A 26,430-nucleotide genomic window follows, 5' to 3' on the forward strand; every position below is an offset into this window, starting at 1 on the left:
GAGTGGGCAGAAAGCTGGAGGGTAGACTCCTATGAAGGAGGGGTTTGGACAGCCGCCACAGGAGCTCAGACTCGATGCTGTCAACAGGGAGAGGATGAAACTCTCTGAGCAAGGAGACACTGGAGAAGGAGTTAGCGTAACCCTCTGAACACAGTGTCCTGCTCTGGTTGGAAAGACATTGGAGAAGCAGAGCAGCCAATTCAAACACTGCTAGAATCATTTAGTTGGGAGGCAGTGGGGTCCAGGGCTTCAGTGGCAATATGAAAGTGTGGCCATTTTGAAAGCAAAGCAGACAGGACTTGGTGACTAAACTGATAGGGAGATTAGAGGAAAGGTGAATTAGTGATGACATCATGGTTTGAGCATGTCTGAGGGAGTGGTAGCACCACCAGCAATGTGGAAGTAAGAAAGAGAACCAGACTTCATGGAAGGAAGATGCTAAATGTGGCTTCAGACATGCTAAGTTGAAGACTTAGTTAGGGTACAAGTTAAAGGATGCAGTTGGAGGCTTTTTGAAGTCGATCCCCTATGGTGGGTTACCTCGCTCAGGGAATCAAGGGATGGTTCTTTTCTGCTTCAACTTGGTATGCTAGACTTTGTTGACTCCCCAAGGAAGGTCTTACCCCCTCTGAGGAGTGGGTGGAGGTGGGAAGGGTGGGAGGTGTGGGAACTGGGGTTGGTATGTAAAATGAAAACTAAATTTTTTAAATAAAATAAAAAACACAGACCTGGATGAAAGAAATATAGAAAACTCATTGATAAAAATTTTTTTTAAAAAGAATGCGGTTGGAAACGGTGTATACAAAGTGAGCATCCCTCATCTGAACATCCAAATTCTGAAATACTTTGAAACTTTAAGTTGACATGAGTATGAACCACAGAAAATGGAGATTTGAAAAGACCTCTGAGAGTCATAAGGCAAACCTCGTTTTACAGGGTTGGAAAGCTGCTAAAGATTGGGATAGTAATTAATTTATGCTACTTGAAAAAAATTGGTGAAGTTCTATAATTGGAAGCTAATTATTCACAAGCAGTTTTACCAAGTTTCTTTTTCTAAGATTCAAAGACAAAAATAAAGATAGGTGAAAATATCATAAACTCAAAATTCATTTTAAAGCTTGTTTTTGTCTCAGGTTTTATTTGTGATATGGTCCAATAATACTGCGAATTATAAAATAACTCCTGGCACCAACAACCGAATAAGAGAAGCGTGTTTACTTAATTATCATTGGCTGGTTTTCACGCTGCGGACCTTGGGCCTCCTGGGTCATTGTAAGTAAGGGCAGGAGACAACAAAAGAGAGATATCTGTGTGGAGTCAGTTTACTTCAAGCTGCCAGGAAAGTCACCTTGGATGACTTGTCACCTTTGGCACCATACCTATGTTAATGGAGGAAATTTTGTGTTGTCTGTAGAATATAGAGAGGGAGTGTAAAATGTGCTAACAGGAATCCAGAGAAAAACATATTCCATCAATGTTCACACACCACAGAAACAGTGAGGCTTCCTCAGAACATGAGTTAGTAAGTTTAGCTTAATTTATTAAATTCTGTTGGTAGTGTGGGTTATAGGTGAAATATGTGGCAATATTTTCCATAAGATGTTATGAAACCACACATTAGAAATACCCTTGACTTTCTGAAAAAAAAATTCTGAATTACAGAATGTATTTGGTATTAGAAATACTAAAAGAACGATGCTAAAAGTATCTTATAAACTGGCACTTGAGTAATTCAAAGTCTAAAAGTCACTTAAAACTACGATGTTTACAATGGAAAACCTGTTTGCTTCAGTTCTGTTTAAAACAACCAAGAAATCACTTCATCACCTTTGTCATATAATTATAGAAAAGAAATAGCTATATTAGTTATTTCAGCTAATTCATATTTTGAACTTCACAATAATTTTTACAAAACCATTAAAATGTTTATAATATAGTAACTTCTTGCCATTCTTAGATCTGTCCCTATATACTCTTCCTTCTTGTTTTGCTTGGCATGTTCTTTCTTGCAAGGAATAATGATAGTAGACGATAACTCTAAAAATACCTGCTCTACCCTTCCCTGGCTACTGATAGATTCTGGAAGAAGGGGGGTCATGGTCTTCAGCTGCTTCCTACTACTGAGCTCACCAAGCTCCAATGGGTAGTTTCAAACCCGTGGTCTCACAGATGGCCTGGTTAAACTTAGTGGGCCACAAAACAAAACTAAATGATGAAACTGTGGGAAGGAGACTTGCAGGGAAAGAGGGGGTGAGGGTTGAGAGAAACCAGTAAGCATTGTGTGTGTGTGTGTGTGTGTGTGTGTGTGTGTGTGTGTGTGTGTGTGTGTGTGTGTGTAACTGTCACAGAACAAATTTAACTAAAATATATATCTTCAAATTTAACTAAAAATATATCTTCAAATGGAGGAACACACTAGCTACACTCTGGCCAGTTTTATTTGTAAAGTTTAATGTTCTGCCCTATATAAGGAAGAACCACAGCACCGCCATACCTCAAAACAATGGAGTAGAAACGGAGTAGAAGATGCAGGAAAATGGGAAGCAGGAGCCAAGACTTGAGATTTGGAGCAGGAAGAGCCTGAAGGTCTCACCATGGGAAAGAAGTGAAGTGGAGGTGTGGACTCCCTCTCTACAGGACTCAAGCAGTTAACCGGCGATGTGAGCTCCTTTCCTCCTTCACTGCGCCCCTCACCTAACACAATAAAGTGTTAAAGCTTACAGCACTATCGGCAGAATGGTCCTAAGGAGGTCAACAGACAGCTGAAAGGTCATTTGAGTACAGCCGTGGGACAGAAGTCATCTGAATTTAAATTACCAATGAGGCCACAGCACAGCTTTGTGGTGTTTTTTGTTTGTTTGTTCAAATATATTTTCATCATTTGCTGTTGCTTTGTTTAGTTTTTGAGAAAGGATCTTACTTTGTAGGTCAAGCTGGCCTCAAACTGGCAATGATCCTCCTGCCTCGAACTTCTAAGTAAGTCCTGGGGTTACAAACATGAGTGAGCCACTACGCTTGACTCTCCCAGAAGGGTTGATTCAGAAAGCCATATTACTTTTTTCGGCTACCCCATTTTCATTTATAAACAACTATGAATCTAGTTTAAAACAAATCAAAACACAACACAACTGTCTTGCTGTCCTAAAATTATCGGCCTGTGGTCCACATTCTGTGAGAGTGCCCTGAGTTCAGCCTTGCAGTGCATCTTTGCTCTAGCACTTGGGACTCTAAAGAGTTGGCTTCCCTTGTACCCTTGAAATTGTGTGCATATACATACACATACAGACACACAGTCCAAGGGATGCATGCTGGACCAGGCACTCTTTAGGACAGCTCCAGGAAGATGCTTTAGGTCAAAAGCTTACATGTCAACATGTAACACGAAAAATACAAGACAGATACTGGGGTCCAACCTGAAGATTAGGGAAGCAAAGCAGCCAGCCACTAGCTTTTACCACTACCTCAGGCTGAAAGGGCTGATCCATGCACAAGTTCTTCACAAAGCCTCACACTGCTGCCTCTCATCAGCATGGCTGGAGAATCCTGACACTGAATGTCTTCCTAGCCTCCTTGATATTGAGCCTTCCTGTCTTCAGTATAGCTGGAGAATCAATGCCTCCTACTGACAACTGAAGACCCTGATTCTATCTTTCCTACCCCTCTAGTGCTGGGATTAAAGACATGTGACCTGTTACTCTTTTAGACTGAACTCTGGGTGGATCCCTGGGTGGACTTGAACTCAGAGAGATCCGCCTATCTCTTAATCCTGAGTCCTACGATTAAAGGTATGTACCACTACCTCCTAGCTTCTGGCTGCTGGGATTAAAGGTGTGTTCCTGGCTTCTATGGTTCCTGACTTTGCTTTCTGAATCCTCAGGCAAGTTTTAATAAATCATAAATAATAAATCACTACATCAACATCTGTATGACTACTTCTAAATTTCACCAACAAATGCTACTGGTTTTTAATGAAAGTCAGCGTGTAGCTTCCTTTCTGTTTGAATGACAATGGCCCACAGAGGCTCATGTATTTGAATGTTTGGTCTCCAGTTGGTGGAATTGTTCAGCAAGGAAATTTTTAAAGCTGCTAACCAAGCCAAAGGGAAAACAACTGGGAACAAAACTAGACATTTTGTACTTTTCTCAAAGCACTTCTGAGCACTTTTCACAGTTGCAATCATTCACTTTCTTCCTAACCATCCAACAACAACTCAAGCATCAGTGTGTTTCTGGTACTGCTGAGAAAGGGTAGGAGCCCTTGCTGGGGAGAATCCTGGTTCTGACAGCAATAGCTCTGGGACTACCTATTTAAACAGTAGAAAATGATGGCCAGAGGAGACAAACTGTTCCTTTTTTTTTTTTTTAAAGCAATTTATCTTCTGATTTTGTTTTTAATATATAAAGTTGTGAGTTGAAGTAAACACAATATTGCTGTACAAATTTTATTAAATTTAAAAAGGTCTTAAAAATTCATCTGTTCCTTGTACATTTTTATTTAATCATACAGTAGTTATTAAAAATTTTACTGATAATATATAATAAAATCTACTGGAAGTGGCATACCAGGTTATTTTTGTGAATTGCTTCTTTCGTGTTTCCTAATAATGTCCATGAGGTTAGCCCCTGTGACCAGGTTGTTCTGTGCCTGTTTGTCTTTCTCTTGTTCCTTTCTCTTCTGCTCATGAAGGTAAGGGGAATTCAGCAGCTGTGGGGGGAGAATGGATCCTGTGGGCTTCACTCTTTTGGCAACATCCCAGAAGAGCCTTTTAGAGTTGTTATTTATGAAAGTAATTGCAGTTCCGTTTTGACCAAGTCTCCCCACTCTGCCAACCTGAAACAAAACGCAAAAAGACATTTTGAAGTCTCCATTTCAAGAGAAATGAAGACTATTATTAAAGGTATTTATACTGCTTAACATTTGTTCAGATAGGTTACTTTTCTTTTTCTTTTGTCAGCATGCGCTCATGAGCGCTCGCGCGCGTGCGTGCGTGCGTGCGTGCGTGCGTGGGTGCGTGCGTGTGTGTGTGTGTGTGTGTGTGTGTGTGTGTGTGTTTATGTTGGGTACTGAACCCAGGGCCTCAAGTGTGCCAAGCACTGAGCACTACCCCTGAGCTACAATCCTGACAGTGTTCTCTGGACTGTGTGTCTTGATATATTTATGAAATCAATTTAGAGGGCTGATGTAGTGATATCTTATTTATATAACAAATAAAACTTGCCTGAAGATCAGAGAGTGGAGCTAGCTACTAGCTAACTATAGAGGTCTGGAGGTCTGTACAGACAGGAAGTGATTTGGCTGGGTGGAGAGAGGAAGTGATAAGATGGGAGGAGACAGGAGCTCAGTCTACTTTTGGTTGGGAAGTTGAGTAGGTAAGACAGCTGTGGTTTTGCTCCTTCATCTCTCCTGATCTCTCAGCATTTTCCCCTATATCTGATTCTGAGTTTTTCTTATTAAGACTTATTAGAGATCATTCTATAGGCCAATGTCAACATATGTATTTTCTTGCTATCTTATTTGTAATGAAATAGTACAAAAGGACTGTTTGTTCTAACTTCTATGCCTTGAAATGTTAGATTTAAGCTACTTTATTTTTACAGAGTTCTCAGTTTTACAGAAATGAACACAAATTTGTGATGTAAACATTAAAATCGATGGCTAGCACAAGATCTACTTGTTTCTAAATACAAAATGAAAATACTCTAAGAAAGTTTTCAGAAGAAGAGAAACAGAGTCAACATCTGTTCATCAACTGAAATGTAAAATCTAAAGTCTATACTTAGAAATATTTAATGCGCCAGGTGTGGTGGCATATGCTTTTTCTGGCAGTACTCAGGAGGCAGAGGCAGGTGGATCTCTCTGAATTTGAGGCCAGCCTGGTCTACATAGGAGTTCCAAGACAGCCAGGGCTACAGAGACCCTGCCATAAAAAATTACAAAACAAAGAAAATATTGAGGTGAACTGATGGTTCCTATATATAAGATAGTTTTAATGTTGTAAAAGAAAAAAAGAATTCTAAAAAAGTTAAAAGGGCTGAAGGCCTCTAGGGAATAAGACTGGCAAAGTGAGGAAGCGAATGCTGTAATTTGCTTTTAGCTTTATCTGATTTGCTTCATTATATTGCTGGATTGTTCAAATACAAATTGATATAAAAATAGCTATAACTCACAAAAGAGGAGAAGCTATTCACAAATCATGTATTTGATGAAAGTCTTCTAGAGTATGTGGAAAAATACTTAAGGCTTAATAATAAAGACAACCTAATTTAAAAACTGGACAAAGGATGTGAACCTTACCAAAGCAGATATACAAATAGACATGAAATATTGCAAGGCTGTTCCTGCAGCTCCATTCACCATTGAGGAAATGCAAACTATAACAAAACATCATTTCATGCTTACTAAGGGTTGCTATAATCAAGAAGACAGGTTAAAGTGTTGATAGAGTGCTTGCCTGGCAAGGAGGCGGCCCTGGGTTAGATCCCCAGCAGGATATAAACAAGGTACAGTAACGTGTGTCTGTAATTCCAGCAAAAGGATCAGAAGTTCAAGGTTACCCTCAGCTACACTGAGATTTAAAGTCAGCAAACCTTGACTTCAGAATCATCAAGCAATCCATCCATCAATCAAAGAATAACAAGCATTGGAAGATGAAGAGAAACTGGAACTCACATATTGCTGGAGAATATGTAAAAGCTACTTTGGAAAACAGTCTGGCAGATCCTAAAAATATTAAACACAAAATCACCATATAATTGGACAATTCTGATCCTAGGTACTAGCCAAGAGGAATAAAAATGTGTGGACAGAAGAACCTGTATATGAGTATTGACAGCAGGGCCACAGACATTAATAGTAGTCAAAAATAAAAAGTACAATTAGTAATGGGTCCACAAAGGTAGTATACCATAAATGGAATATTTGGCAATAAAAAAGATAAAAGAAAATTTAAATACACATGGTATAAAATGGGAAATGCTGAAAATGTTAAGTAAGAAAAAAGTTATAGAAGACCACATATGGCATGATTCCTTTTACATGAAATGACCACAAGAGTCAAATCAACAGAGGCAGGAAGCAGAGTGAGAGTGGTTGCTCAGGGATGAGGGGTGTCTGTGTTTGCTCTGGAATGGGGAATGACTGGGGCAGATGGAATCCCCATCTGGAATGGGGGCAATATGGGACATCTTTTTTAGGGTGGAAAACATTTTCTAGAACTGACTATAGTTATGTTTGTGCAACTGTATGAATATATTTACACATCTGATTGTTTGGATTCACTTTAAATGAGTGGGTTGTATAGCATCTGAACTGTATCTACTGATGATTTACAGTGTGACAGAGTGTAGCAGGGAGTGGGGGTGCACACCTGTAATCCCAGCTACTTGGGAGGCTGAGGCAAGAGAACCAAACGTTTGAGGTTATAACCTGATCAACTTGGAAAGACACAACCTCAAAATTAAAAAAAAAAACAAAAAAACAAAAAAACAAAAAAACACATGCGCACGTGCTCGCACGCAGGGCGAAGGGTGGTTTGGGGATGTGGCTTAGTGGTTGAGTGTTTGCCCAGTGCGAACAGAGCCCTGGGTTTAATACACAGCAAAAACCAAAAACAACCTTCAATATTTTCTAAAGGCTAAGGTGGCTGATGCTATCTAATATCAAATTACTTCTCCCAGAAACTTTCTACCATTAAAATTAAAAACCAGCCACATGGGAATTTCTATTATAATTATCTTTGGCTTAGCATTTCTACTCTCTTTGTTTTAGATAGCATCCACAAACTTCTGGAATCCTGTTGATTCAGCCTCTCCTGTAGCTGCAACTACTGGTCTGACTACCATGCCCATGGCCAGAGAAACCTGCTCTGTAGTAACACTCATAAAAAGATGAGTACATGAGTGTTAGTGCAGTATTCTTTCATAATAAAACACTGAAAACATAACAACCAATAAAGGGTTTGTTAGCTCATAGTCCATTCATACATTGTTTCATCTTGTGGCAGTTAAAACAGGACAAGCCACCAGGAAAGTCAGTGAAAACATTTAAACAGCCTGGCCATAGAGTAAGTGCTCTCTACCTATTAACATCTAAATGGTATATTATGTATGCTGATGAGAAAAGACATTTGAGATATATTTAATAAAGCAAGGCATAGAACAATAGATATGACATAGTCCCATTTACATATGTGTGATAATATTTGTACCTATGTACATGTGTGTTTATAATATTTGAACTATTATCTGCCAGAACTCAATGACAGAAAGGAATGGTAAAGAAGGCTTATCGCCAGGTGTGGTGGTGCACACTTTTAATACCAGCACTCAGGAGGCAGAGGCAGGCAAATCTCTGTGAGGTCTGTGACAGGTAGAAGGTCTCTGTCTCAAAACAACAAGAACAAAAAGCTTACTTCTCATTTTATGATTTTTGTTACATGTAATACTTGTTCCCGTGAATATGTATGTCAAGAGCTGAAATAATTTAAGACATAGGCAGAATTAGAAAAGCAGCTAGCTCTAGAGTCATCCAAACAAAGTTAAGAAACCTTACACATTCACCAAGCCCAGAGGCCATCACTGTATTGTAGTGGGGGAATACTGAAAGCCAGGGTCAGCCTTGAGATGTCACAAAAGGTTAAATGACTAAATTCAGCATATTCTTAAAGGCAAAGAAGTGTCTCAATATTATAACATTTTAGAAAAGTTTCTATCTAAAATTATGAAATATTTGAAAGGAAACATTTCATTTGTTCTAACACTATCTCCTGGAGGATATTCCATTCCGGATTAAGCCTAAGTAAAACTCAAAGCTGCAATACAGGGCAGACACTGAAACCTAAGTCAGTGTGGTATTGGGAGGTGAGTCCAAGAGCATCGGAGGAAGGTTGTGCTTGAGGGTTTGTAAGTGATGCTGCAGAAGGAAGACAGAGCAGGCAGCCAGATAACAGCACTAAGTGAAGGCTCTGTTTCTGCCAGAAAGAGGAGTCATTGTTACTTTTGGCAGCGAAGGAAACAAATGAAACTTTAACAGGTGAAAGACTAGGACAAGTAAGGATATGAAGAGAAGACGAGATTCCTAGAACAACAAGCATTTTAAAGGATCACCTTTACTCTGGCCAGCACAGCAACTTAACACAATCTTTTAAACAGGTTTCTTTTCTAAATATAAAGGCCACCGATGGACTCACTGAAGGGAAAAAAAGAAAGCAGCAAAATTGAAGCAATAATTTAGTGCCTAAAATGTTTAAAAGATTTAATTTATGTGTATGTGTGTTTTGTCTCTTATGTCTGTGCGCCATGCGCAGGTCTAATGCCAGCAGATCCAGAGGAGGGTGCCCAGACCCTGGAAAAACCAGGCCCCTTGCAAGAGCAACAAGTACTCTTATCCACTGAGCCATCTCTTCTACCCCCTATCATTAAAAAAAAAAAAAAATTGTGTGTGAATGAATGTTTTGCCTACATGTACGAACGTACACTATGCGAATGCCTGGTATCCAAGGAGGTCAAAATAGGGATGTCAGCTCCCCTGGGACTACAGTTATAGATGGTTGAGAGCCACCATGTAGGTTCTGGAAACTGAACCAGGGTCTTCCAGAGGAGTAGACAATGTTAACTGCTGAGCCAACTCTCTAGCCATAAGCATGCATATATATATTGAAGACTAACAATATGTAAAGTTTTATGTCCTGCTTTTTAAAAAACGTTTCCTTGCCCTGACAGTGCCTTATCCAATCAACTCATCAACAAACTGGCAGGGCAGGAAGCCCCTTACCTGATGAACATACTCATCCATGCTTGAAGGCATATCAAAATTCACAACCAGCTTGACGTTGACCAAGTCCAGGCCTCGGCCCAGGACCCCCGTGCTCACCACGACCTCATAGTCTCCTTCCAGTAATCCCTTTCCAATAAAGTAAAAAAGTTCATTATTCAGGCCAGGAGTGGTAAGGCATACCTATAATTCCAGCACTCGGGAGACAGAGGCCAGAAAATCTCTATGAGTTCAGAGTCAGCTTGGTCTAGAGAGAGTTCTAGGCCAGCTAGAGGTATGTAATGAAGCCCTGTCTAAACAACAATAAACAGGGAAAAAATAAAATAAAATAAAACATTATCTAGAACTTATTTTATATGCCTTTGTGTAATTCTGACTTTTCTTTTTAAACACTAACCTCAGTATTTTGTTGCAATAGCTTTTCAATAAAAAGTCTTGAAAACTGGTTGCACCTTAAGCTCTCCCTAATCCCTGTGGAATTTATTTTATTAATTTACTCAAACGAATCTCTTCCTAAGGTGAGCTCTGCTCTGCTCCAGACCAAATTGACCTGATTTCTGAAATGGTGGTTTGTAAATTAGCTATCCATTTAGCACACACTCTCTAGAGAGCAGGCTTAATGCTCTCCACACACAGAGGTCTAAGCAAGAGAAATAATGCACTTCACAGTCACTGCTTGCCTTGTGTCCCTGTCACTGAAAAGGTCTATCTTATAACCAGATGGTAATAGGCCGTCTCCTGAAAATGCAGTAAAACATATTGGAAGATAGAGAATGCATAATGCTAAGCCCCAACCTTCAGTATGTCTCTCCTTTCCACTTGAGACTTCTCTGAGTGGATGGATGTGCTGTTTAGACCTGTGATTTTCTGAACTGCTTCACTCAACAGATCTGCTCCCAGTTTGCAGTCCACAAACACTAGTACTGGAGGCTTAAAGAGCTTCTTGTCCTGAGGAAACAAAACAAGAAATTAAATTATTCATAGAGCATAATTTATGTGGAAAGTATCTCTGAGATCATTAGTATGAGCTAATTATTGAAAGGTTTACAAATATCACTAAAAGGAAATTATAATTATTTTATAATATAAAATAAAAGCATACTCTTCTAAAACTAATGTTCTCATTTAAGGATGCACAAACTGCTCATCTCATTTTTTTCATCATTAATATTACAAATATTTTAAAAATTTAAGGTCCATTACATAATTCTAAACCCTGCTTACTAGTCAATGCAAGCTATCTTTAACTTAATACCATATTCATAAGTATCTACTTTCCTATATCAGCCACTCTAACAAGTTTGTTTAAATTGGTTCAAAGATTCTCAAGGACAGAACAGATAATAAGCACTTTGAAAAATATATAATTTTTGAAAGTTAAAATATTGAAGGTGTGTGTGTGTGTTTGAGACAGGATCATTTTCTGTAGTCCAGGCTCACTTTTTTGGAGCTCAATTTATAGCCCTACCCAGTTCCAATACAAGGTTATTCCTCCACCTCAGTCTTCCAGATACTGGAATTATAAGCATGAATCACTAGGCCCAACTCATGAGGGGTAATCTTCATATTTAAATACCTTTGCATAATTAGGAAAAGAAAAACAGATTCTGAGCCAGAAGGGATGGCACAAACACTACAAACTCAGTCCTCCATGAACTGAAGGAGGATTATGAATTCCAAGCCAGCGTGGCCTACAAAGTGAGACCTCAAAAACAAAATAAAATGTGTCTCCCCCAAAACCCCATCTACATATTTTCAAAAATAAAACTTTGAGTTGGACATGGTAGCAAATGCCTTTAATCTCAATAATAAAGAGACAGAGGCAAGAGGAGTGTCTGTCATGAGCTTGGGCTATATGGTATTAGGAGAACCAGGAATACAGAGCAAAAGCCTGTTTAAAATAAATACCAGAAGCAAAATTCAACTTGATCTTTACAGGATCCAGATGTAGATAAAGTGATTTACTATTAAATATCTTTACCAGAATTCCTCCAACGCTACTCTTAAATATCAGTCTTTCTGGAGCTGAGGAAATACAAATATAGGCCACAAACATGGCTGACAGCTTGAATACTCACATTTAGGATTTCAAATAACTTCTTCTTTTTGCCTGGGTCTTCCACCCATAGGATGATCTGCCGCACGCTGGGGCAGGGCAGGTTCTTGTCGCCAGTGATAATCCTTACAGGGTTATGCAGAAGCTGATCTGCGAACTGTTCTATGCTGCCTGGAATCGTGGCAGAAACCAAAATGGTCTGACGCTCACCAGGAGTGTTTTCCAAAACATCAAGCACTTGCTGTTGAAAGCCCATCTTTAGCATGGTGTCAGCCTAAAATGAAGGCATTCTAAAGTCAGGCTTACTCAACCCTACAACTCAGAACCACCCAAGATAAGACTGAATAATTAAGAACAGAAAAAAATTAAAAATACAGAAAATGCATTAAAGTGCCAAACAGCCAATAGGGAAATGTTTATACAAAATTATAAATTATATAACTTAATGATGCAGATTATTATTATTAATAGCTACAAAAGAGACATTCTATATACTTATCCATAAGGCACTTGTTAAATTATGACAACATGTAACACTTCCATTATGAAAAACAACCAGAAAGTTCTTTACTGGGTAATAAATGATTGCTTGGAGAAAAGAAGTGAACACTGTATAACACAATACTATTTATATTACAAAACAATGTAAGTGTATATAGTTGAGAAGTTAATTAAGCTGGGGGAATGGTTTACACGAAATCCTAGCACTCAGGAGGCTAAGGCAAGAGGACTGAGTTCAAAGCCAGACTGAACTACAGAGTGAAACCCTGAAAAACTAGATTGCTACCACAAAGAAGCCTAGAGAGCTGTTGTATATAAGGGGAAGGGGGTGCTCACTGCACTTATATTTCTCAGTGCTGAGAATTTGAACTATTGAACCACACCTTGGATTTTGGAGACAGTCTTGGTATGTAGGCTGGTCCTAAACTCATGATCATCCTGTCTTAGCTTCCCAAGTACTGGGTTATAGGCATTAGTCACCATGCCTGTCAGGGCTCACTTCTTGTTTTTCAAAGTTTTATTTCCTTCTAGCCATGGATATGTCCTATATAATAAAATTATTTTAAAATAAAAAAATAATGTTGGGCTAGCTATGGTTTAAATGTTGACTATGGCCTTAATGTTGGTATTTCTCCCAATACTAAAACTGCTGATGTGCCCTAGTTGTCTTCTGTCACAATCTTCCCTCCAGAAGTAGCTCCATCCAAATCTCAGTATACACATCACCTTCCCAGAGAGCCTGTGGTTACCAATCTACGGAAACCCATGGTTTGTCCCTGCCACACTGCCATGGATAGGTACACTTGCCACAGCTCCATGGGGCAGAGCTCATCAGCTCCCTTTCCACTACATCCATTAAACCAGCAGTATCTGGCATGTCAAAAGCCACAAAAAGAATACCTTTCATAAATATGGGACATCCTTAATTCTAAGTACTAAATAGACCTTATTTTGTAACAGGCCACATATCAGTGTCCCAAACATCTTAAAATCCAGGAATTGCCTGGGGTGAGTTTTTCAAGATCCCTGGGCTGCTGAATCAGACTATCCCATGGAGAAAGCCAGTCTAGATTGCATTCACTGGGCACACCAGGCTGTTCTATGTTTTTATTTGCTTGTTTGTTGTTTCCTTTTATTTGGAGATATGATTTCCAGGTAGGCAGGCTGACTTTGGATTCACTTATTTTATGTTTGAGTATTTCGTCGGCATACATGTCTGTGCTCCATGTGCATGCCTGGTACTTGCAGAGGTCAGAAAAAGGTGTCAGATCCCCTGGAACTGGGATTACAGATGGTCATGAGCTACCAGGTAGGTGCTGGAAACCGAACCCAGGTCCTCTGTAAGCGCAGCAAGTGCTCTTAACTACTGAGCCATCCTCCAGTGACCCCAGATTGGCTTTGAACCCACCCTCTACCATCTGCCTACTAAAAGTGATGGGGCCAAGCCCCCTACGAACACTATCTGAAACCCAGGAGGTTTGTATCACTAGGCCGAGTTGGGCAGACCCATGCTTATTTACTACAATGCCGTATAAGCAAAACAGTACAGCCTGTGCACAGTTCAACAGAGGAAGGGAGGCCTCAACCCTCATCCTGAGGGACAGGGTCCAGTTTCAGAGTCCCTCATTCTGAAGCAGTGAGGAAGGAACAGGGTGAGGGTGGGGGAGACTTCTAGATCAAAGGGAAGGTCTGACAAGAGACAGGGTGGTGACACTGAGCAGAGGTTTCAAACTGCAAGGAATAACCGAGTCCTGGCCCTCCCTCCTTGAGAGCTGTCACTTGCTCTCAGCTCCTGTCTCAAGTTACTCTGCTGACTCAGCTGCCAACTCTAATGCCAGGCCCCCTGTGCTCTCTGCTCACTTCCCTCCAACCTTCCCCTCTTGGAGAAACCAGACAGCACACAGACTCCAAGTCACGCTTCCTGCATGGAGAAAAACGTTCCCCTTTGTCTACTGTTGAGAGGAAGGCCAAGCTCAGACAGTGTTAGCAGGACCCAGCATTTACTCACTTACTCTTTTCTAAAATTAAAAGCACAACTGTAATTTATGGAGTCACTTCTCCAGCTGCCTTCTTCCTTCCCCTTATGTAGTCAGAGGCTCATAAATGGTGACTTTACAGTGACTCTAGGATTTAACCCTTCCATCCCAGTGCCTCCACCCTGCCCTTGACCCCTTCACTCTTGGCTGGTTTGCTGGCTGCTTGGTCTGAGTCCTTCTTCTTTAACGTCTCTTGTACTGAGCAGGGGAATGGCTTCCCTAAACCACAACTTTTACCAAGCTACACCCAACTCGTAATTTGGAAAGCCTCATTGTCTCCCACATCAAATCCAGAAGCTTCTGCCTCCCTTCCAGGGCCCTCTATAATTTGACTCCACCCTAGCTACCCAACTCTACTTCCTATTATTTCTCAGGAAGGATTCTTAAAGCTGGTTGGTCTCCTTCCTTCCCCTCCACAAGACACTTGGGCATTCTGACTCTGCTTATCTGATCTGTCTTCTGGTTTTTAATTTTTTCCCATCTTCTGAGGAGCAGTTCAAATCCCATTACTATTTTTTTAATAGTGTCAAAGCACTTACTCTCTTAATTCTACTCCTGATCTTAATTGACCTGAAAAATTAGCATATCATTTACATAACACACATTTTTTTGTTACAGTAAAACAAATTCCAACCCTTATCTGTTTTGTGGAAACCCATCATACCCAATCATTTTCTTCTTCTTCTAATACATTTTTCTAATGGTGCACCAGATAGAATCCAACACCTTGCAGATGCTAGGCAAGTACTTTACAATTCAATTATACTTACAATCCTTTTTTAAAGATCCATTTTTATGGCCGGGCATTGGTGGCACACGCCTTTAATCCCAGCACTTAGGAGGCAGAGGCAGATGCAGATGGATCTCTGTGAGTTCGAGGCCAGCCTGGTCTCCAGAGAGAGTGCCAGGATAGGCTCCAAAGCTACACAGAGAAACGCTGTCTCGAAAAAACAAAACAAAAAAAGATCCATTTTTAGTTTATGTGTATCATGTTTGTCTGCATGTATGACATATACTTGCTTTGGCCTGGTGCCCACAGAAACCAGAAGGCATCAGATTCCACAGAACAGTTTTAGATAGCTGAGAGCCACTGTGTGTATGCTGGGAATCAAATCCAGGTCCTCTATAAGAGCAGCAGGCCTATCTCTTTTTCCCCTAGTCTTTGGTGTTTTAAATCAGAGTATCTCTATATAGCTCAGGCTGGTCTTGAACTTGAGATCCTCCTGCTTCTGCATCTCTGGGTTAGTGTTATGTTAACAGGTCTTGGCTACATCATCTTTACATACCTGAGGATATTCCCCTGCTGTTTACTGGGACAAGGGCACACCAGGATGTGAACACTGGTCACAGCCTGGCATTGCACTTTTGTCACTGCCGCATAACAAGAAACCTCTGCTGTCACTGCTGGTGGAGAACACGGAAAAAAATGTGCCTTGGATGCAGGGATGGCAGATGCCCAGTTCTCATGCTTGTCTGCATGATGTTATATGGTCTAATCAATGTGATAAAAATAGTAATAATAATTAATAGTAATATAGGCGTGTCAGGATGGCTTACTGGGTAAAGGCACGTGCAGCACAAGCCTGATGAACTAACTGAGTTCAATCCCTAGAACAATACAAATCAAGTACAAACAATATAGTGCTGACAAGATGGTTCTATTCGAAAGGTGCATGCTGTCAATGCTGACGACCTGAGTTTGATCCCTGGGACCACATGTAGAAGAGAGAACGGACTTCCACAAGGTGTCCTCTAACCTTCACGCTCACATCACGGCAAGTGCATGAGTACATATACACATAAATATATACATATGTATGTATACACACACTTATGTACATATATAATAAAATAATGCACTTGCTTCATTTTATACTGCAGAAGTATAAATTACCTGATAAGTTAATAACAACAAAAATTTCCCAACACTAGACCAACACCCATATAGAAAAAGAACCATTTTTCAAATACCATCAAATAACCACTATCAGCTACTTCTACAGTTCCTGTAAATAACTATTGTCCCTGATTTTCTTTTAAACAGCAGGAAGCATAAAATATTTTTAAAAACCTATCTTTGTGAGACTGGAGAGGTAGCTCAATGGTTGAGTAGTTGCTTAGCATGCAGCAGGTCCCAGGGCCAGTTCCCAGGACTGCAAAATAAAACAAAATATAACAAAAGCCCAAAACCTTATCACCAAGATTATAGTATCCACTGAATTTGGGTGTTCTGCAGGAGGAAAAGATAAGCTTTGGTTTAACTAAGTGAATCATGCCTTAGTTTGGCAGCAGTGTACAAAGGAGTAAGACCCAGCAGAATGTATTTTTACAAGTACCTACCTTTTTTTTCATTCAGAGAATGCTCTGAATATACAATGACTTTACATATACTATAATACACTTTTAAATAAATTATATAAAATCAAGTGACTGTTTTTTAGCATGTATATGTAATGTATGTATGCTTGCAGGTGCATGTACAAGCATGTACATATATGCACGTGAAGGCTTAGAGGGCAATAGTGACTATCTTTCTCAATCACTTTCCACCTCATTTTACACATGCATGCAGGCACACGCGCGCGCGCACACACACACACACACACACACACACACACATACACACACACACACACACACACACACACACACGTTTACTTTTCTAGGTATGAGTATGTGCTAGGGTACAGGTGTAGAGGTCAGAGAAGGACCTTGTTTAGGCATGGTCTCTCTTACTGTTTATTGCTGCTAGTGTGCCTGGATTTTACAAGGGTTCTAGAGATCTGAACTCAGGTCATCAGGCATGAATAGCAAATGCTCCTACCCACTGGGCCATCTTCACAGACTCTCACCTTAGTTTTTGGGACAGATTCTCTAACGGAACTCTGAGCTCCCTGATTCGCTACACTGGATGGCCAGTGCTCCAGGATCCTCCTGTCTCTGGCCTCCTTGCACTGATGTTTTGGACACGCACCTCCTTGCCCAGACTTTACGTGAGTGCTGAGGACCTGAACCCAGGTCCTTACACTTATGCAACATGCACGTTAATCATGAGCCATCACCACAACCTGACAAGTAATTTTAAAACATTACTACTTACTTCATCTACTACCACAATTTTTATGCCACTGAGTGATACGGAACTCTGTTTTATTATATCCAGAAGTCGTCCAGGGGTTGCTATGATAACCTGAATAAAAGAGCAAAGGCAAATTTAAAATTAGATAATAGTCATTCACTCACTCAATATTTGTTGCTGTCTTTGGGGATAGGGTCTCACTAGGCTTGCCTTGAACTTGCAATCCCCTTGCCTCCAGCTGGAGTACTGGGATTACAGGTGTACACTACCACACCTGGCCTTTCATTCTGTTTTTACTTTTTTTTTTTTTTTTTTTTGGTTTTTCAAGACAGGGTTTCTCTGTGTAGCTTAGGAGCCTATCCTGGCACTCGCCCTGGAGACCAGGCTGGCCTTGAACTCACAGCGATCCACCTGCCTCTGCCTCCTGAGTGCTGGGATTAAAGGCGTGTGCCACCAACGCCCGACCCTGTTTTTACTATTTTATATATACCAGATACTGTGTAAAGTACCACAATGAATAAGTCATACAGTTTCTGCTCTCAGAAAATACACCATCTAAAGGAAGAAACAAGTAAAAAAATGCTATTGTGATACGTACAATGTACAATAAATGGAGAAGTCTTTCCAGTACATAAAACATAAAGATGCATCTAAAGGATCAATGGGAGGAAGGTGTGCACTTCAACACACAACAACAAAATACAGCCATGTAGTTCCTAGAGTGGGTGTCTACAAAGGGCTCCCTGAAGAAAGGCATGATTCCAGCACGGCCAGGGGAAAAAGTAGGCAAATGGACCTCCTTAAGTAGATAGGAAGTACTCAGAGATAATGGAGATATGACATAAAGCCACAGAAACCAGCGCAAGATACTCCTATTGTTCAAATCAGGGTCAAAACAAATCATAGTATGAGAAAACACCTTTAAATAAAACAGAAAACCCTGATGCCATACATTTGTGAATCTCAAAGTGCTTCTCCCAAAATATTTACTAAATACAAAAAGGAAAAATAAACTTTACAGTTAAAAGACAAGTTCACATTCTGCAAAGTGGTAGAGTCTTTCCCTAGCAAGGTGGTTTGAAAGAAAACGGCCCCCAAAGGGAGTGGCACTGTTAGGAGGTGTGGCCTTGTTGGAGTAGGTGTGGTCTCACTGGAGGAACTGTGTCACTGTGGAGGTGGGTTTTGGGGTCTCATATATGCTCAAGACTGCCCAGTGTCTCAGTTCATTTCTTGTTGCCTGCAAGATGTGTGACTCTCAGCTATTTCTCTAGCACCATGTCTGCCTGCATGTCACCATGTACCACCATGATGATAATGTACTGAACCTTTGAAAATGTAAGGCATCCCATTAAATGTTTTCCTTTTTAAGAGTTGTCATGGTCATGGTGTCTCTTCACAGCAACAAAAACCTAGCATACATGAGACCTGGAATTCCACCCCAGTATCTTAAAGAAGAAAAAAAAAAAAAAAAAAAAGCTGCCAAAAAGGATGCAATGAAAAGAACAAAGTGAATTTCTCTTTACAGTGGTTTGTAAGCTGGCCATGGTAGAGCATACCTGTAATCACAGCACTTCAGATGCGGGAGGACTGCCATAAGTCTGAGCCCAAGAGATAGAGGGAGGAGGTTTGGGGGAGGGGCTGGCTCAGCAGGCAAGAACACTTGCTATACAAGCACAAGGACCTAAGTCCAAGACCTCAGTACCCACAGAAGTTGGATATGTCTGCATGTGTGCCTGTGATCCCAGCACTATGAAACTCCAGATTCAGAAAGAGAGCCTGTCTCAAGGGAGCACCTCAGTGTGACAGAGCACGACACCCAATGTCCTCCTCCAGACTCTATATAAGTGCACTAGAGTACATACCTGCACACACATGAGCACATACATTGTGCGCCATACACACCATATACATACAGAAATTTTAAAAGAACACTCTGAAAGGATGGTTCAGTGGCTAGGAGCACATGCTGTTTCCAGCACCCACCTAGTGACTCACAACCATCTGTAACTCCAGCTCCTCTATACTAAGCACACACATGGTGTGTATACATACATGCAGCCAAAACACTCATATACATTAAAAATCTAAAAGTACAATAAGAAAAATCACAGCAACAACAGCAAGAAGAAGTGACTTGTAAATCTTAGAAGTGTCACAGTCATGGGGAAGAAAACAATCGGAAAGACTAAAGGACGACAGCAAACTGAAGATGACAGAGATGGCTGTCTTAGTTTCTTCTCCCAAGGCTGTAATAAAATACCCTAACAAAACAACTTAAGGGTAAAGGGTTTGTTCTGAGTCACAATTCCAGGGTCCAGTTCAGTGTGACAGGGACATTCACGATCAGAAAGCAGAGAGCAATAACTGCACACTGCTCTCCACTTGAGTTTTCTACTTTATACAGTCCAGGATCCCCTGCCAGGGAAGGAACAGTCTGCCCACATTAGTCACCGGCATCCAGATAATCCCCCCAGGGGCATGCCCAAAGGCTCATCTCTCAGGTCACCCAGGATCATGTCAAGTTGACAACAACACTAACCCTTACACACACCATCCAAATACAACATGTGATCCTGGTGTGCCTAATTGTTTTAACGTTTATTTTTTGAGACAGGCTTTTATTCTGTAACTCAGGCTGGCTTTGAACTCTCAATTTTCTTGCCTCCAAAGCCATAGTGCTAGAATTAGAGGTGTTGCCACTATATTCAGCTTGAATTGGATTCTTGTGCTAGGGGACTAGGTATAGAGTAAGGGGTGTGTGTGTAAATGCGAGTGGGCTCCAAAGCGCAGATTTCTAATCTACTCTAATATGTCAGTGTTAAATTCCTTAATCTGTAAATGCATTATGGACATGCAGAATAATGTCCGTGGTTATAGGAATCACATTCTGAAATATATGAGAATGACAGGGAATCAAGCCAGAAACTTACGTCCAAGAAACTAGGGAGAAAGAAGTTTCTTATATTGTACTGGTTTCTTTTGTTTACTTTGAAGATTTAAAAAAAATGTATGAAAACACTGTATCCAGTTATCTAAATGACTAAATATTGCAAGCTGGAGTTTAGCTCCAATGTATTAAGTATTTTTTTTTTCTAGGAATGAAATGCAGCCAGAATGATGGAGCAAGCTCAGCACTCAAAAGGCTAGGGTAGATGAACTTAAGCTGGAGGCTGGCAAGCAAACAAGAACTTGTCTTGAAAAACCAAGAGAAGCACTCGGGAGGCAGAGGCAGGAGGATCTCTGTGAGTTCAAGACCAGCCTGGTCTATAAGAGGGAGTGCCAAGACAGCCTCCAAAGCCACAGAGAAACCCTGTCTCAAAAACAAAAAACAAAACAAAAACAAAAGAAAGAAAGAAAAAGACCAAGAGAAGAATGAATTTCAGGCTATTTGAAGGTAGACAGAACTGGACCTACATGTATGCATCATGTTTCAATGCTGTCCAATAAAAATAGGCCAAATACTTATATGAGACTCTAGCAAGTTCTACTAACTCAATGTAGCTCATATTTTAATTGTTTACTTTATAAACATGTACCGCTGAACTTATTTTTCTCTGTTTTAGATAGTGGAGGTCTACAATGAAAATCAATGACTCAATTCCACACTAATGACCAATCAGCAATGTCTTACAAGTGTATTTGAAATGTTTTAAATTTCTTAGACATATATGGTAAGATGTATGATAAACAAGATAGGCATTAACACAGTTTTTAAAATACTACAGCATTTTCATACCTGTTGGTAATTACTTGTGCTCTCTGACATCTCACTTTCTCCCTTAGGACTTCAGAACCTCACTGCCATCCCAGAAACTAAATAGGTAATGTCCAGAATAGCAGGGGACCCCAGGACCAACGGCTGCCCCTAGGCTACAGTCTACTTTACTGGTCAGCCTCTGTGTCAACCTTCCTTTAAGCTGAATTGACAAGTATGTACAACCATTCTAACTCAAGAAAACCAGAGCTCACCAAAGCAAAGTCAGCTATAGATGACATCGACAGCAAGTTCCAAAGCTGCTAGATCACATTGCTTTCACAAATCAGAAAACATAACCTACACATACTAGCACACTGAAGAGGGGTAGTAGAGTCATATAAATTAAGGTTCCAGCTTGGGCAATTATTATTTATTAGCTATGAATATTTAGATAAATCCCACCTTCCGAGATTTGACTCCTCAAACAAGAAAGATGGATACAGAAACCTGCCTCAAAGCAAACATGGTTACACAAGATGAAGTACATGGAACATACAACAGAGCTTAGCACACAGTCACACAGGGACTTGTGCTCCATTCTTCTCCTACATAAAATAAACCTTTTGTTTCATTTCATTTTTTTTGAGACAAAGTCTCACTTTGCAGTTGTGTGCTGGCCTAGAACTCACTATGTAGCTCAGGCTGACTACAGACTCTCCAGCAATACTCTTGCTTCAACCTCCACGGTGGGCATTACAGACAAGAATCACTACACCTAGCTACAAAATTAACTTTAGAAAGAAAACTTAGTTGGCAAAAACCTAAAAGCTACCCAAAATCACATCCTCAAGGAGAATCATACACACACACACACATACACACACACACACACACAAACAAACACATATTCCTCTATTGCTTACAATATTTTCAAAGGCCTTCTACCAAACAGGTGCTTACCTTCACGTGCTGTCGTAAGCGATGGAGCTGTGGGGGTAAAGGTAAGCCTCCCACAAGAAGCACTGTCTTCATGCGTGGCAGACCACTCATCAACTCCTTGGCTTGTCTCTCTATCTGGATGGCTAATTCTCTTGTTGGCGTAAGAATGAGTGCCGATGGAGTTTTATCCTGCGAAGAGGAGAAAAGCAACTTAGACACCCCAATGATGAACTCCTGCTGACATGAACTGTGTCCTTTACCAAAAGCCCCAGATATGAGCGCTTTGCTCACCCCATGCACAGTTTTCCTCCAAAACTGATCAGAAATTGAACCCATTTCTTATACAACTTAGACAACTAAAGATCAAAAGTGGGTAAGGCAAGAAGGCTCTTTCAAGGAGGAATCCCACGGTCATCATGAGGACCCACCAAAGCTTAGCACTGTTTCCTGATTCTCCACTCTTACACATTTATATCTATTTTTTTTTTGCCAAAGAACTTGAGTTTATGTATGGATTCATGAAAGGCATCCACATCCTATCTTCTCCCTTAGAGAATTAGAAGATTAATCACTGTACTTTAGACATCTGGTACTTTCCCCTCACGGTATCCTCTATTGCTTTCTTTCCTTTCCTCTCTACCTACCATTCTTGCCACATGCATCCTCAAGCCCAGACAGGCTGAGCATCCTCAACGCAGAAGTCTGAAACCAAAATGTACTTTAAATACCAAGACTTTTGAGCACTATCACCGAGTTCAAAAGTTTCAGATCCTGGGGACGGTAGGAATTGCCCAGTAGTTAGAGCACTGGCTTCTCCTGTGGAGGACCCAGGTTTGGTGCCCAGAACTCCCAAGGCAGCTTACTACCTCCTCCAACTCCAGTTATGAGAGCTCCAATATCCTCTTCTTGCCTCCAAGGACACAAGGTACTTATGTGGTACACTGACATATGCACAGGAAAGCACCCGTACACTCAAATAAAATTATAATTTTTATAAAAAATAGTTGCAGATTCTGGAGCACTTTGTGTCTTGGATTTATGAATTAGGGATGCTCAACCAATAAAGCATATTCTAAAATTGGAAAAACTCCCAAATCTTAAATACCTCTGGTTCCAAACCATTTCTGATGACACTTGGCATGTACTAGGAAAACAGATATGCAGAGTTTGTGAAACTGTGTGTGAAAATGCTTTACACACTACAAACTAACAAAGAAGCTATTATTTCTTGTTTTGTTTTGCTTGAAACATGGTCTTACTATGTAGCCTAGGCTGTCCAGAACCCAGTTCTCCTGCCTCAGTACTGGGCTACAGGTTTGCACCACCAGGCCCAGCAAGACTACTTAAAAATGAACCATGGGTCACAACTAAGAGTATACTTTGAGCCGAATGATGGTGGCACATCACTAGGAGGCAGAGGCAGGTAGATCTCTGTGAGTTTGAGGCCAGCCTGGTCTACAGAGTGAGTTCCAGGACACCCAGAACTATAAAGAGAAACTCTGTCATGAAAAAAGAAAAAAAAAAAGAATATACTTTGACATGATGCAACAACACTATAATTTTAATATACAATGTCAGTTTCTCCAAAACCCAAGAGGCTTAGCCGACATAAACTACATCTGGCAAACAGGGTTTTCTCTCCAGATCAAAACTTTGTTCTTTTAGAGAAAACCTGCTAAAAATAAAAATGTTTTGTAAGGATATTAATTTTTAGACCTTCCAGGAAGAGATCTTTGGTTCAACACAATAAAAAGAATATTCTTTGAAATGATGCCTCACATACAAAACAGAAGTAAAATCGCCAGGCACTTCAGTGACTTGGTATACAAACACTGAGCTGCAGCTTGCAATGTATTAGTTATGAAGCAACTTGGCGAACACTGCATCTGTCTCTGAGAAGAATACATGTCAGGTCTATAAATTACCTCCAGCAAAGCTCGGATGATAACAGGAAGGAGAAAAGCAGCTGTTTTTCCGGAGCCGGTGTCTGCACTGGCCAGAATGTCTCTCCCCAGAAGCCCCACAGGGATCATCTGCATCTGGATGGGAGTTGGCACTTCATAGCCCGATTTCTTCAAGTTCTGATTTAAGGTCTCAGGGAAGCCACAGTGCTCAAAGTCAATAATGGGCCTGGCAACTTCCTGTCCTTGAACCGAGATTCCTAACTGCTGTTTAAGGGTTTCAATCTGGTCCTCCCTCAGGGTCACAATAAAGGGGTGCTCTTTGTAGACATAAAAGGCATCCAGTGGGGACTCTGGCTCAGAAGCAGCTCTCTGTGGGCTGCTAGCCTTTAACGACTCTTTCTCTTCCTTAACTTGCAGCAGATGTTTTGCTTTGCACTCCAAGCTACACACATCTTCATCAGTCTTATCACAGATATACTCTCCGTAGCGACCACACACAACACACACAGGCTCCCCAGGCTCTGCCCAACGCTGGGTTTTGGAAAATGACTTCACAGGCTCTTCAGAAGGAGCGCTGTCCTTCACACCCTGTTCAGGTCCTACCAGACTAACCTCGGCCAACTGGCTAGAAGGACTGGCTAAGGCACTGCCAGGCCTATCGGCCGCAACAGCTTCTTTTGTAACTGAAGCATGAACTGGAATATTTCCGTCTCTGTCCAGCGGAAGGTCTTCGGCCTCTGGCTTACTTTTCTTACCTACACAGCTTTTGAGGTCATCATTGGAATTCCTCTTGATTTTCAATGATCTTGGAACGAACATTCTTCAATATTCTGTTGAGGAAATTACACCAAGAGATATAGTTTACCCTCAATTAAGCTCACATTAGCACTACATTATGTTGTGACAGCCAGTTTTACTGGAAGCAATAGTGAAGACATCATGCCCCTACTTATGCCAAACTTTTCTTCCACTTATCAATCTCCTCTGGGGGAGGGGATACGGTCCTTTCTCTCTCTCTCTCTCTCTCTGTCTCTCTCTCTCTGTCTCTCTCTCTCTCTCTCTCTCTCACACACACACACACACACACACACGAAGTTCCTCATAACCTTGCTGTGTACACCACCTACTTCTGTTTACTGATTGATCATTTGTGCTTTCAAGGGTCAGATATTATAGAATTCCTACAGCCAATCCTTCAACTGCATTTTCACAAAAGCAAAGTAGATACTTAGAATCCTAAAAATCAAAACTACAGACCAAACAGGAAAACAATGCTATTATGTTTATATAAGTAACAGAGGGCTCATGTATTATCATCTTTATATTACATATATATCAGCATAATAAATATATATATATATATATATATATATATATAGATAGATGATTGGAGATGTACTTCAGTGGTAGAGTGCTTTGCTAGCAGGTGAGGGCCTGAGCTCCACATTCCAAAGAAAAACACTGATAAACACACACACACACACAGATGAAGAATCTCAGCCACCTAAGGATTAAGTTCATTTATTCAAAAAACAATTACTAAGTGTTAGAAACCAAGTATTCTTGCTCTGGAGAACATTAAAAATGTTTTTCACAAATTAGTGAGTGGGGTAAAGAATGTTTAACCTCATTTGGGGACTAAGAAATAGACTGGTAATTTTCTCAAAAAAAAAAAAAAACAACTTAAGAAATCGCTAGATCCCATTTTCTATTTAAAAAAAAAAACAAAAAAAAAAACAACCAAAAACATGGCACCCAAACCTCCTAGACTAGAGGATCTGGCAGGGCCATCAGGAAGGGGTGGGACCGCCGAGGGCAGCAGAGAGCCTGCAACCCACTCCTCCCGCCCTCGGCAACGCCCGCGCCCGGCGCGTCCCCGCCCTTCCCATCCGCCCGCGGGCCCGCGATCCGGGCGCGCGCACGTTGGAGGACCCCGGCCAGCGGCAGGGTTCAGCCTGCTGCCGCCTCGCGCCGGGGTACAGAGCACAGGGGCGGGAGCCGGAGGCCCGAGCTGCCAGGGCGGCGCACGCTCACCCGCGCGGACCCGGCCGTGTCCGCTCTCGCTCGGACCGCTCCTTTCCAGGCGCTGGGCAGAACTTCCGGCCGACTGGCCCGGGCAGCTCCGCGTACCCGGCCGGCGTCTGAGGGCCCCACGACTGCGCGCGTCGGGGGCGGGGCTCAGGGTGGCCACGCCCTCGCGGTGACGCGCGGCGGGCGGGCGCGCAGAGGGAGGGAGCCGATGGGGGGAGGAGAAGGAGGAGGGAGGAGGAAGGGAGGAGGGGGAGGGGGGAGGGAGAATCCTTTTGGAAGAGTGAACGTCAGGGAGTAGGCTGGTGAGAAAGCAGAATTGCCAGGAAGGGCGGGGGCCGCCACGCGTAGAAAGTGGGAAGTTTGAGTGGGCCAGAAAAACCCTCTTTTCCCTTCAGCTGCTGAAAATAACTCCAGA

At 41.3% G+C, this 26,430-nt stretch overlaps 1 protein-coding gene across 3 annotated transcripts; it reads right to left on the reverse strand.

Moving 5' to 3' along the window:
- Positions 1 to 1,515: 1,515 nt before the first annotated feature.
- On the reverse strand, positions 1,516 to 26,158 carry Ddx59 (DEAD-box helicase 59). 3 transcript variants are annotated; one of them, XM_027417479.2, is made up of 9 exons: positions 26,019 to 26,158; positions 24,006 to 24,814; positions 22,102 to 22,269; positions 17,466 to 17,555; positions 11,851 to 12,102; positions 10,568 to 10,720; positions 9,773 to 9,901; positions 4,564 to 4,831; positions 1,516 to 2,694 (listed from the first exon to the last, which is right to left on the reverse strand). In XM_027417479.2, exons 2-8 carry the CDS (start codon positions 24,801 to 24,803, stop codon positions 4,568 to 4,570), a joined length of 1,854 nt encoding a protein of 617 aa, XP_027273280.1. In that variant the 5' UTR covers positions 24,804 to 24,814; positions 26,019 to 26,158; the 3' UTR covers positions 1,516 to 2,694; positions 4,564 to 4,567. The 3 variants fall into 3 exon arrangements, with proteins under 3 accessions (XP_027273280.1, XP_027273279.1, XP_035301382.1); XM_035445491.1 differs by lacking the exon at positions 1,516 to 2,694 and adding an exon at positions 6,671 to 6,721 and having other exon boundaries at positions 4,693 to 4,831; XM_027417478.2 differs by lacking the exon at positions 1,516 to 2,694 and having other exon boundaries at positions 4,427 to 4,831.
- Between the last annotated feature and the right edge of the window lie 272 nt (positions 26,159 to 26,430).

This window comes from Cricetulus griseus, chromosome 5 (assembly GCF_003668045.3).
Source record: "Cricetulus griseus strain 17A/GY chromosome 5, alternate assembly CriGri-PICRH-1.0, whole genome shotgun sequence".
Taxonomy (NCBI): Eukaryota; Metazoa; Chordata; class Mammalia; order Rodentia; family Cricetidae; genus Cricetulus; species Cricetulus griseus.